This window comes from Pelodiscus sinensis, chromosome 3 (genome assembly GCF_052426305.1).
Source record: "Pelodiscus sinensis isolate ZL-2025 chromosome 3, ASM5242630v1, whole genome shotgun sequence".
Lineage (NCBI taxonomy): Eukaryota > Metazoa > Chordata > Testudines > Trionychidae > Pelodiscus > Pelodiscus sinensis.
In genome coordinates, this window is record NC_143054.1 from 144,160,334 (window position 1) to 144,172,969 (window position 12,636).

Sequence of the window (12,636 nt, forward strand, 5' to 3'; positions counted from 1 at the left end):
ACATAATCAAATTGTGTATTATGATTGATAACACTGCCAAAAGTGAAACTCACCCTCCTGTGAGTTTCCATAAACCCAGTTTGCTGATCACTGTGTTTGCTCCCACGGACTAACTCTATGCAAACTAACCATGCCCAGTCCCTTCCAAGACTGAAGAAAATAATGACAACAAATGACAGGCTTATGCCTTGTACTGCACACAACTAAGACACTTGCATGGGTCTGTCCTGGTAAGCAAGTTCCATGTCCCATTCCCAAGAGCTGATGTGCATTGGTCCTGTATATCTACTTCAATGCCATCAAGTATAATCATGTTTCCATTTTTAAATGTTTTCATGGATCATGATTGATAGTTCTGACAATGTCGTGTGCAACAACATGTTATTGAAAACCTCAGAACCAGCCCTACTAACAACCTGGGAAAATTTAGGAACTATTGATTAACAATAGTAACCTTCAAAATGAGGAAGAATAGTGGAAATGTTAATCAGACAACACCTGAAATTGTGTGAATTAATGAAGTGTGCATGCATTCACAGAAAGATCATGCCAAACAAATATCGTATTGTTTTGAAGAAATGAAATAGATGACAGAGGAAAGGCAAGCAGGACAAATAATTTTCTTGCTCTAGAAGAATAGTTTCTGATACAGTGCAGCATGAAAAAGATAAATTAGGAAGAAAAGTTGAGAGAGAAGAATGTGAGGGTACATCTAAACTAGATTCCTCTTCCAAAAAAGGAATGTAAATGAGGCCGATCTAAAGTTCAAATGAAGCACGGATTTACAAATTTTGCACTTCATTTGCCTAATTGCGTGTGAGTGCTTTTTCGAAAAAGGGTTTTTTGAAAAAGAAACTGCAGTCCAGATAGGTTTGTTTCGGAAAAAAACAAAACAAAACAAAAAAAACCCCAACCCTTTTCCAAAGAACTCATACTCCTCATTTTTTCAGGAGTATGGGTTCTTTAAAAAAAGGTGGTTTTTTTTTCAAAAGAACCCCATCTAGACGGTGGTTTCTTTTTCGAAAAAGCGCTCGCAAGCGATTATGCAAACGAAGCGCGAGATTTGTAAATCCATGCTTCATTTGAATTTTCCATGAGCCTCCTTTACATTCCTCTTTCGGAAGAGAAATGTAGTTTAGACATAGCCTGAGTTTAACATTTTCTTTCATGATTTGTAACCCTATATGAAACATCATAGTGATTTTTATGAACTAAGAGGATAAAAAATAAAAAATAAAGGACCTGATTCTCATTTACAGTAAGACCCAATTATATTGGTCAGAAGCCCAAAATGGCCCTAAAATGGATACAAATTGTATTTGTGGAACGAAACTTGATATAAATATAATTTACTCCTATGCTAGGGCTATTTTATACTGTCAGAGCAGTGTCAAAGAGCTGCAGTGTAAATTAATATTAAGTGCCACAAATTAAGGTATATCCAAATAGAGACAGTGCAAGGTAGATAGACGAAACTATTGGGTTAGAGGAATGATTTTATACATTATACTGTATGTATTTGTGACTTAGAAGAAGCAGCAGATAATGACATTAACAGATGATGTACAACTGTACTGGGGGCAGACTAAAAGTACACCAGGTTCAGAGATTGATAGAGTAGGAGTAGAGGAGCTGTCAGGACAATTTATTACATTTCAGTAAATGTAGAGAAATTTAAGATAAAAAGCTTGAGAGATAACCAAAAAACACTACAAACTCAATTATCACTGAGGACATGGTGTAGTACACAATAAGACTGTTGATCCTATTGTACAGTGCTTTACAAAAAATAAAACAAGTGTCAAACTGGCTAACAAGGAAGCTGGATCTAGAAAGCTGGCAAGATTGTCAGGCCCAACGGGGAGTGATCAATGGCTCGATGTCAGGTTGGCGGTCAGTTTCAAGTGGAGTGCCCCAAGGATCGATTCTAGGGCAGGTTTTGTTCAGCATCTTTATTAATGACCTGGATGCGGGGATAGATTTCACCCTTGGCAAGTTCGCGGATGACATTAAGTTTGGGGAAGAGGTAGATCTATTGGGAGGTAGGGATTGGGTCCAGAGTGACCAAGACAAATTGGAGGATTAGGCCAAAAGAAATCTGATGAGGTTCAACAAGGACAAGTGTAAAGTCCTGCACTTGGGACGGAAGAATCCCAAGCATTGTTACAGGCTGGGAACTGACTAGCTAAGAAGCAGTTTGGCAGAAAAGGACCTGTGGATTACAGAGGATGAGAAGATGGATATGAGTCAACAGTGTGCCTTCGTACCCCAAAAGGCTAATGGCATATTAGGGTGCATTAGGAGGAGCATTTCCAGAAGATCTAGAGAAGTGATTATTCCCCTTTACTCGGCTCTGGTGCGGCCACATCTGGAATATTGCATCCAGTACTGGGCCCCCCACAACAGAATGGACGTGGATGCATTGGACAAGCTCCAGTGGAGGGCAACCAAAATGATTAGGGGCCTGGAGCACATGACCTACAAGGAGAGGCTGAGGGATTTGGGCTTATTTAGTCTGCAGAAGAGAAGAGTGAGAGGGGATTTGATAGAAGCCTTCAATTTCTTGAAGGGAGGTTCCAAAGAGAATGGAGAGAGGCTGTTCTCAGTAGTGGCGGATGGCAGAACAAGGAGCAATAGTCTCAAATTTTAGTGGGGGAGGTCTAGGTTGGATATTTGGAAAAATTATTTCACTAGGTAGGTGGTGAAGCACTGGAATGGGTTGCCTAGGGAGATGGTGGAATCGCCATCACTAGAGGTTTTTAAGTCCTGACTTGAGAAAACCCTGGCTGTGATGATTTAGTTGGGGTTGGTCCTGCTTTGGGTAGGGAGCTTGACTCAATGACCTCCTGAGGTCTCTTCTAGCCCTGGGATTCTATGATTCTATTATTCAAACACTATATAAACCAGAGGAAAATGAAGATCTTCAAAATGTGCTTTCCTGCACTGTCTTTCAGAAGTGTGGTTCCATCCTTAGAGTGAAGGGGGTTCATGCCATGACAGTCTAGTGTATAAACAGCCTTAATGGCACTAAAGAAACTTCACATATTATGGGTGTCTATGAAATGTTGGAGTTCTTGAACTCTCTCAGTCCACCATTTGTTCTTGAGTTCTCTGGTTTTACATTGGCCTTCTACCTTTGCCTTAGCATAGGCTTCTCTGTCTTGCAATTTATATCATTCTGCCAAGCACGAAATGCCATTCTCTTGTCATTGATGAGTTGCTTGATTTCAGCATCATGCACATCAAACCAGTCCTAATGCTTTCTGGTGTGGTAGTCTATGGTTTCCTCACAGGTATTGATGATTACTGCTTTCAGCTGGCTCCAACGTTCCTCAATTTCTTCCAGAAACTCTGACCGAAGCTTTTCTTGTAAGACTGCTTGGAAGTGGTCATGCTGAATAGGGTACTTCAGATCTTGAACCTTCATCTTGCGCCTGACCTGCTTCTTTTGCAGCCTCTATATTGGGGTGATCCTAATTTTCTTTGTGGATCGAATGAAGTGATCAACCCGGCAGTCATGAGCACTTGTCATTGCTCTTGTGAGAAGTGCATCACTATGATCTCAAGCACAAACTGTGACATAGTTGAGAAGATGCCAGTGCTTTGAATGGGGGCGTCTCCAAAATGTTTTGAACTTGTCCTTTTCTCAAAAAAGTGTGTTCGTGATGATAAGTTCATGGTCAGCACACTTGGCCAGGAGCAAGATTCCATTTGAGTTACTTTTGCCAACTCCTTTCCTGATTGTCCCTTTCCACAGGTTTGAGTCTCATCCAATGAGTGCCTTGAATCCCCCAGAAGAATGATCTTATCTTCTTTAGGGGTCTCCAATAAAATGGTCTCCGAGAGTACAAATCTTCCTTTACATCCTCATTGGCATCCATTGTTGTTGCACAGGTGCTCACAATAGTTACCTGTTGGTTTTTGGTGAGCCTCAATCGGAGTGTCATAAGCCGCTCATTGACACCTACTGGCAGCTCAGAGAGGCACCTAAAAGCTTGTTCTTAATAGTAAAGCCTTCTCCATACAATCGAGGTTCATCTAGAAATTTTCCCTTCCAGAAGTAGGTGTATCCTCTTTTCTCCTTCCTCACCTTCACCAGCTCTTCTAGTTTTGGACAAGGCAGCAATATCAGTGTTATACCGATTCAATTCATGGCCAATGATAGTTGTACATTGGTTTGGTCAGTCGTTGTCTGAGTTGTCCACGAGGGTACGTACATTCCAGTTTCCAAAGTTGAAAAGTTTTTTACATTTTTGACTGCTGGGTGGTGATCCTGCTGGATGCATCTATCCAACCAAGAGGAAAATAGGCAAGAGTATTTTAGGGAACTTTTTCTAGCCCTCTCCCCATATGAGGTTTGCAAAGTCGGTCCCAAAGAGGCTTGCTCAGTCCTGGGTGCAACTGCCAAGATGCTCAAACTGCTTCAGTCCTCGAGCAAGATGACTGAATCACACACTCTGTGACTAGGAACTTCTGGATCTCACTGTCCTGTTCCCTATAGCCACTCGCTGATTGCCACCAGACTTTTGACTTGAGCAGGTGCTGTTTTCGCAAAAAACTGAAAGATTCCTCTGTGGGACTTCTTTTAAAAGTGGGGAGACTGGTGCACAACACCTTGACAGACAGAGGGCTTGAAACCAATAGCATGGACACCACAACAATTGGAGATCCTTTATATGTTGCAGCCTTCACAACCGCTGTAACATTACACAACTCCACTGTGCAGTTATCCTCCATATGCTCTGTCGCTGAGGACTTCTTAGAACACACTTTGTTTGGAACCTTGCCTTTGACAGTTCTGCTATGGGCGATCCTAAGGGAGCACATTACTCTAGGCAGCGTCACTCTCGGGGTCACTGGAACACGCAAGCCTCTCCACCGCTACAAGGTGATGATCCTCCTCTCCATGGATTTGAGACAATATGTGAGGACTGTCTCACATTACAGGAAGAGGGGAGAGTAGCAAGGTAACAATTAAAAGATTACATGGTTATATACTGCAGGTTAGCTAGTGCACAATGTGATGTGTCTACCGTAAATAATCTGAATTCAGTGGCAGCACTTTAAACTGAAAGTGTGGTCACGCCACAGGCGTTGGGAGAGAGCTCTCCCAGTGCTCAATGTAAACCATGTCTGTGAGGGGAGTATTTAACAGTGGCGGGAGCACAGCAGCACTCAGGTGTATGTGTGTTTTCACACCCCAAACAGAAAGTTACAGAATTTTTAAGTGCCAGTATAGACTTGTCCTCGGAGCTGTGAAAAATTCCATGCCTTGCTGTGATGTAATTAAGATGACCTAAGCTACAATATAGACATCTCCAGGTCAAGAATAAAAAACTCCATCTAAGGAAGAAGGAAAGATACCTAGCTTTTTTCAACCTAGCTATCATCTCTCAAAGCACTACAGTGGTTTTCACATTTGGCTGTGAAGAAACCTTCACAGTCTAGAAAGATAATGGCAAAGTGAGGAAAATACTCTTTCTTCTTCAAAAGACTGCTAGAAAAGCAATAAACATAGGCATAAAAATGCCATTTTAGGCATTATTAATAGTTTACAATGGAAATGCAATGAAATCTACATATCCTTCAAGAAAAAAAACTGTTCCATACCTCATTAGCTGTGTTGTGAGTTCCAACTATTCTGATGAAGGATGCAGGTTGTCTGTCAAAAGTTATTGCTTGCCAAGATCTACAAAAGAAAGCAGAGGGACATACCATATCACACAGAGTCACCACAGGTTTCAGTGAAACACAAAAATAATCCATTGAAGTGACAAAACCAGCTGCCATTTAATGGGACCAGAAGGAAGAGAGGGTTACTCACCTTGTGCAGTAATGGAAGTTCTTCGAGATGGTTGCCCCTCTAGGTGCTCTCCCTTAGGTGTTCGGGGTGCCGCTGCGTGCCTAGTTGGAGATTTTTGGTAGCAGTGCCCTCCAGTGGGCTGCACACATGGAGAAGGTGGCACATGTGTTGCCGCTATTATGCATGTGCAGCCATCTGTCCCCTCCATTCCTTGTCTGCACCAGAAGAAAAATAACCCTGTCCAAAGCAGAGGGTCGGAAGGGCGGGTGGTGGAGATCCCAGAGGGACAACCATCTCGAAGAACCTCCATTACTGCACAAGGTGAGTAACCTGCTGCTGCTCCTGCTCCTGCTCCTGCTCCTCCTTCTTCTTCTTCTTCTAGGAGTGTCCTTGTGGGTGCTCTACCTTAGGCGACTAAAGAGCAGTACCTGTGATTGGAGGTGTGTGCTTCGGTTAGTCAGTATTTTGGATAGCATCCAGAACAGTGTGCCCAAATTGAGTACACCCTGGGAGAGGTAAGTATCAAGGGCATAATAGGTGAACATATGAGCAGAGGACCATATAGTAGATTTGCAAATGTCCATAAGAGGTATGTTACTGAGATGGGGTCATGGGCACCGAAGTTACCATGAGCTCCTTTTTAGTAGTAAACGGCTGGGTGCTGTATAACTGGAGTGGGAGGCAGCGTGGAGGGTATTACAGCCTCAATCTGCGGTGCCACATGGGAGGCTGTCGATACCACGTTTGTGCCTCTTCAGTGCTGGAGGTGGCATAGGCGCCGACGTGCTGAGTGAGGCCTGGATTTCTTCGGTGTAAGCGGCGCCTCAGCAGATGCTGATTTTGCCTTCACCTTTGTGGGCACTGAGATGGGATCAGATGCTTCCAGTGGCACTGGTTTAGACTTAGGCTTCTCTGGGACCTTGGTACCCATCTTGGTGAGGTCCTTGGACCCTCGGGAACTGTCAGTGCCTGATGGTCCCGGTACATCCCTGTCTGGTGCCCTGGTCGAGGTCAGTGAGGGGCTATCTTGGGTGCTTGCCCCCATTTTTCTGAAGGGAATCACCCTTACTTGAAGAATGAGATCTCTTCCTGGGTTGTTCTGAGGAAGAGAGCCCGCTGGAGCCTCCTTCTCGGACATGGCATGGCGAGAAGCTGCAGAGGCAGGGTACAGTGCCAGATCTGAAACTGGCCTTACTGTGTTTTCAAGGGAAAGATATTTAAGCTGGAGCTCCCTTGCCTTCCACGTGTGGACCGTTAGCTGCTTGCAGTGGAAGCACTGGGTGGCACTGGACACACTGTGAATGCCCACTGGAGATGGGAATTGAGAGCCTGCAAGACAGGCAGCATTTGAATCCTGGGGAATGTGGCATCCCAGAAAGAAAAAACTTGCTAAGGCAAACGGCCTTAACAACTAAAATAAAAAAGTTTTTTTTTAAACAATTATTACCAGTAACTAGAAAACTACTACTAACTAGGAACACTATTACTAAACTATACTAATGATAATAACAAGAAAATGTTGAAAATTTTGGCGAAAAGCTGGAGAGCAACCGTGGTTCCGACCGATGCTGCTGTCAGCAGAGAAGGAACTGAGGGGACAGTTGGCTGCACATACATAGTAGTGGCACTGTGTGAGCTGTCTACTCTGTGCGCACAGCCTACCGGAGGGCACTGCTACCAAAAATCTCTGACTAGACACACATCAGCGCCCTAAACACCTACGGTGGAGCACCAACAAGGACACTTCTCGAAGAAGAAACATACTTTTCATGGCTTGAATTTCTGGCAGCGGTTTGGTTTCGATTTTTTAAGTGCCTTGATTCTACTTAGGTGATTCCATATACAATTCAGTAAAAAAATTATTAGAGAGAAATTAAATTGTAAAAGACCTTTAAGAAAAATGTAATAGAAAAAATTATTGGTCAAAACTCTAAAGTTTCTTTATATTAATTTCTGACAGCATCACTAATAGAAATGTACAGGAGAAAAGGGATGGTAGGCCAAAGGAATTACAAGGACTAGAGAAATCAGAGCTGTTGGCACATTATGACATGAACCTCCCTTCCTCCCTCATGGCTCCTCAGAGGGGCTGGAGTTGTTGAGTAGGTGGGTAAGACAGAATCCACTGTACTCTTCCTGCAACACACAGTCCTCTATTTTGGGGAGGAGGGAGAAGTAGTAGTATTAGTGGGGCCCCACAGAGAAGTTGATCTTAGATATTAAAACCCCCACAGACATGTACAGATTTTCTGCAACCAGTAGGGCTAGAAATACTCTTCTCAAGTGATCACATGATTCAAGGTGCTTGGGTTCTAATATTGGTCTTTAATACCTATGCCTTTATCTGGCTCTCGGAATAACTCAAGTCTCTCAGGGAACATCTACACTGCAGTCAAACAGCTATGGCTGACCCATGCCAGCTGACACAAGCTTGCGGGGCGTAGGCTAAGACATTTACCTCCCCCCCATCCCCCTTCTGCTCTGAAATTTGATTTGTCCTTTTCATATTTGTTCATTTTTTTAAATTGTATTCCTTGGTATATATGGTTGTGACAATTTTCTTCCACTATTTGATCTGAGGAAGTGGGTCTGGCCCACAAAACCATCTTGTTAGTCTTTAAAATGCTACACTGTCCTGTTTTTTGTTTCAGCTGCACCAGACTAACACGGCTACATTTCTACCACTATTCGATATATCCTTAGTTACCCTTTGCTTGCTTGGTTCCTCAACATTTCAGTCATTTAATTATGTATTTTTATTGCATCCATGACCATGGAATCTTGGTCCCATAAATCCTTGATTAGTATCATGATTATTGCAGTTTATACAATTCTATTTCTAATCAGTATGTTGGCATGCACAACTGCAAAAATCACATAGTATTTTTATCTCAAAGATTTCTTTCCATAATTAGATTTTTTTTCCTCCTATATCAGATAAATACAGACAGATGATTTTAGTGATTATTTTGAATTACAAAAGAAAGATCAAAATTATTTGTATTTAGATTTATGTCAGGTGCAAAGTTCATTGTTCTCTGGTCTCTTTGCTGAGTCCTTACTATAGAAAGCAATTTTATAGAAAGAGAAAGACCAACATGTTAACTTAATACTTATTCTTCATTAGAACAAAGTGAACTATGCCAGCTATTAGAAAAAGCAAGAGGTAGAAAATCACAGGGTATGTCTAAGCTGCAGTTGGAAAGTGTGACTGAAGCACATATACGTTATACTGATGATAGCGTTGATCTAGCTGTATCAGAGCAATCTTGAGTTAGAGTACCAGTGATGCAATGGCAGACGATGGAAAAAAGTTACTCTCAACTCACTTTTAGGGATCCCACTCATTACAGAATCCCAGAGAGATACAGTTCTCTTAGTTTTATGTAAATGGTGCTGCAAATTGCATAAATTGGAACTGCAGTCAATTTATATCTTTTCCTGTACTCCAGACAGTTTACTTACAACAATTAATCAAGAAAAAATTGCATGTAATAAGACAAATCAGCTCCCACAAGGAAAGAAACATGAGAGAAAGAGAGAGAGAGACAGAGAGTGAGTGAGTGAGTGAGTGAGTGAGTGAGAGTGTGTGTGTGTGTGAGAGAGAGAGAGAGAGAGAAATCACCATGCATTGTGAAAAAGAAAATTGCTTCTTCAACCTACTGCCTTGGACTCTGACTTTTACAACATAATTTTTTTTCTTAAACTGGAATATTTGATTTGCAAACATTGTGGGAAGTCACAATCTTGTGTAACAGGCTTTGCACGAGATTGTAAAATCTCTCCCTCATATTAAATAGAGCAGGGTTATTCCAATAAACAATATGCAAAGCATTCTGATTCCCACTATTACTTCAAGCTCACATATCATGCTAAAAGTGTAGGCAAAGGAATAGGAAATAATAATATGCTCTGGAGGTCTCCATTTAACAGCTATCTTCCATTATACAGGTTGAACCTCTCTAGTCTGGTATTCTCTGGGCTGGCAACATCCATGACCCAGATGTTCACTTATGGGTTTGGCCAAGTTTCCTGCAGTCCCATAAAGTTTGTTTATAGCCACCAGTCCTGGCTCTCAGTGTTCTGTACTGTTATTTAGCTCTAATTTACCCTAAATGTCTTCTAAGAGCCCAGTAAGCAGTGAAAATGTTGGTAATATTGACCTCCCATGGTCCGGAAAATTCTCTGGTTCGGCACCGGTCAGGTCCCAAGGTTCAACCTGTACTGGATTTTAGAGAGACAACATGAATGTGGTAATATGTATTATTAAACCAACTTCTGTTGGTGAAAAAGAGAAATTGTCCAGGTACACAGAGATTTTCTTCAGCTCAGCAACACTGCACACATGCTGGATTAACACATAATTGCATTAGAATTTATTTTCAGAAAAGCATCCTGAATTCTAGATACAAAATTAACCTTCAGTAAAACCACCATTACAAAGTGACTTGAATGATAAGAAAGTAAGTAATATCATTCAATGAAATTCCTGAAGGGAAAAATCATTTTCCTGAACTTCTTCAGAGTAACTTCAAATGTTGTTCAAAGAAGAAACAAGATAGCAAGAGAAAAAGTAACAGGCACATAGGAGCCAGTATGTTATAACAACTTTGTTGCTCACATAGCCATTTGACTTGAACTAGAGTTTTGTCGTGATAATAAACTATTGATCTCTTTGACACAAACATGGTATTACTGTGTCTAGGTTAAAATTTTACTAGTTTTATTATTGTGAGGTTGTATTCATTTAAAGGAGACCATGAATCTCAATCTGATCTAACTTACAGCTATTTTATGGCATTGACTTCAGTGGAATTATTTTTGATTTACACAAGTGAGATATGAATCACTCCCTCTTGTATCCTGAGGTTCCACATCTATCAACATTCATGGCTTACACATCACGTACTGTTCATTTATATTAAGGATGTGAATGGTTAACCTAACCTACAGGGTGCTGGAGGACACATCGTGGGCAGGGACTCTCCAACCCAGCCAGAGCAGGCACACTGACATGACACAGGCACATTGGGAAGTGGGAACAGCCCCCATCTGCAGCACACCCGGGCCAGACCTGCCTTGGATGGGGACTACTCTGGCTGGGCTGGAGCAGCTCCTGCCCATGGCAGGGGGGCACACTCCTGCCCCCACCAGTCCCATTTAATTGGTTAATCGGTTAAACATAACGTTTAACCCGTTAGCAAATGAAACAGGATTTTACATCTCTAACTTGTGTTCCTTATTGTTTGGGTCCCTTCATGCTCTAGATCAGGGGTCTCCAAACTTTTCAGCCCGAGGGCCGCATTAACTATCAAACAGCAGTTCGGGGGCCGACTACACACTTGAGGTCCAAATAAAAAACAATCAAAACATGGATGTTGTTTTTAATTATTTATTTAATATTATTTTATTCAGTTATTATTTAATAACACATTGATACACTACACATGAACACCTGTATTAGTGTGAATGGTGAAATTGTTTCCTGGATGCCAAAATAGAAGACATTTCTGGCTTTAGATTTGTTGTCCCTAACATCAACAGTGACCTGAAATTATCATCGGACAAGTTTGTTCTCAAATTGTTCTTCACGTAATTTTTTTTCCGTAGACAAAAAGGTCTCCACGGGCCGGATGAGAGGGCCTCGCGGGCCGCATCCGGCCCGCGGGCCATAGTTTGGAGACCCCTGCTCTAGATGAAACATGAAATCAGGTAGGTTTCTTTCACTGACTATCCATATCTTTGTATGGCTGTGGGAGTGCGGGTATTCTCAGTGAGGTATCCTTGCTTCTTGAGTTTGTTTCCCTTATTAGTCTGATGGGGCTTGAGTAAGTTAAACTTCAGGGCCTATTGGAAGGCCTATGTATTCATTTGGGTATGTCTACACTACAGCACTAATTCGAACTAACTTAGTTCGAATTAGTTAATTCGAACTAAGCTAATTCGAACTAGTGCATCTAGACTAAAAAATTAGTTCGAATTAGCGTTTTGCTAATTCGAACTAGCATGTCCACACTGAGTGGACCCTGAACTGAGGTTAAGGATGGCCAGAAGCAGTGCTAGCAGGGCATCAGATTAGGACTTAGAGCGTGGAGCTGCTGCCTCAGGCTAGCCGAGGGCTGTGCTTAAAGGGACCCGACCCCCATCCCGGACAGACAGTTCTCAGGGGTTCCCCGCTTGCAAAGCAGTCCTGGCTTGGAGTGCCCTGAGTGCCCGCACTCGGCACATCACAGCACTCGGCCATCAGCCCAGCTGCACTTGCCGCAGGCTGCCATCCGGAGGGAGGGGGGGGGTCAATCAAGAGGCTTGAGGAGAGCTTCCACCCCGAGAAGCCCGCAGAGCCACCCCAGTCCTCCCCATCGGGGGCTCGTACCCCATTCCTCCCTCACCTCCTTCCACTTACCCCTCCCTAGCCCCCCTTCCTGATGTACAAAATAAAGAACACGTGTGTTCAAAAATAGAAACTCTCTTTATTGAACAAAACTCGGGGAGTCTGGGAAAAGGAGGTGGGAGAGGGGAAGAGAGAGGGTGGGAGAGGGGAGGGCACCTAAATTAATCAGGGGTTTGGAACAGGTCCCATATGAAGAGAGGCTAAAGAGACTGGGACTTTTCAGCTTAGAAAAGAGGAGACTGAGGGGGGATATGATAGAGGTCTATAAAAGCATGAGTGGTGTGGAGAGGGTGCATAAAGAAAAGTTCTTCATTAGTTCCCATAATAGAAGGACTAGAGGACACCAAATGAAATTAATGGGTAGCAGGCTTCAAACTAATAACAGAAAGTTCTTCTTCACAAAGCAAAGAGTCAACCTGTGGAACTCCTTGCTGCAGGAGGC

General features: G+C 42.6%; 1 protein-coding gene across 10 annotated transcripts in view; it reads right to left on the reverse strand.

The window, feature by feature from the left end:
* Positions 1-12,636, reverse strand: part of BTBD9 (BTB domain containing 9) — a 295,779-nt gene that overhangs the window by 16,801 nt on the left and 266,342 nt on the right. For 2 of the 10 annotated variants that reach the window (XM_089777413.1, XM_075925073.2), the window contains one exon: positions 5,611-5,689. The exons of the other annotated variants lie outside the window; for them this stretch is intronic. In XM_089777413.1, coding sequence (XP_089633539.1) covers positions 5,611-5,689 — 79 coding nt within the window. The remainder of the gene's footprint in view (positions 1-5,610; positions 5,690-12,636) is intronic. 10 annotated transcript variants of the gene reach the window in all.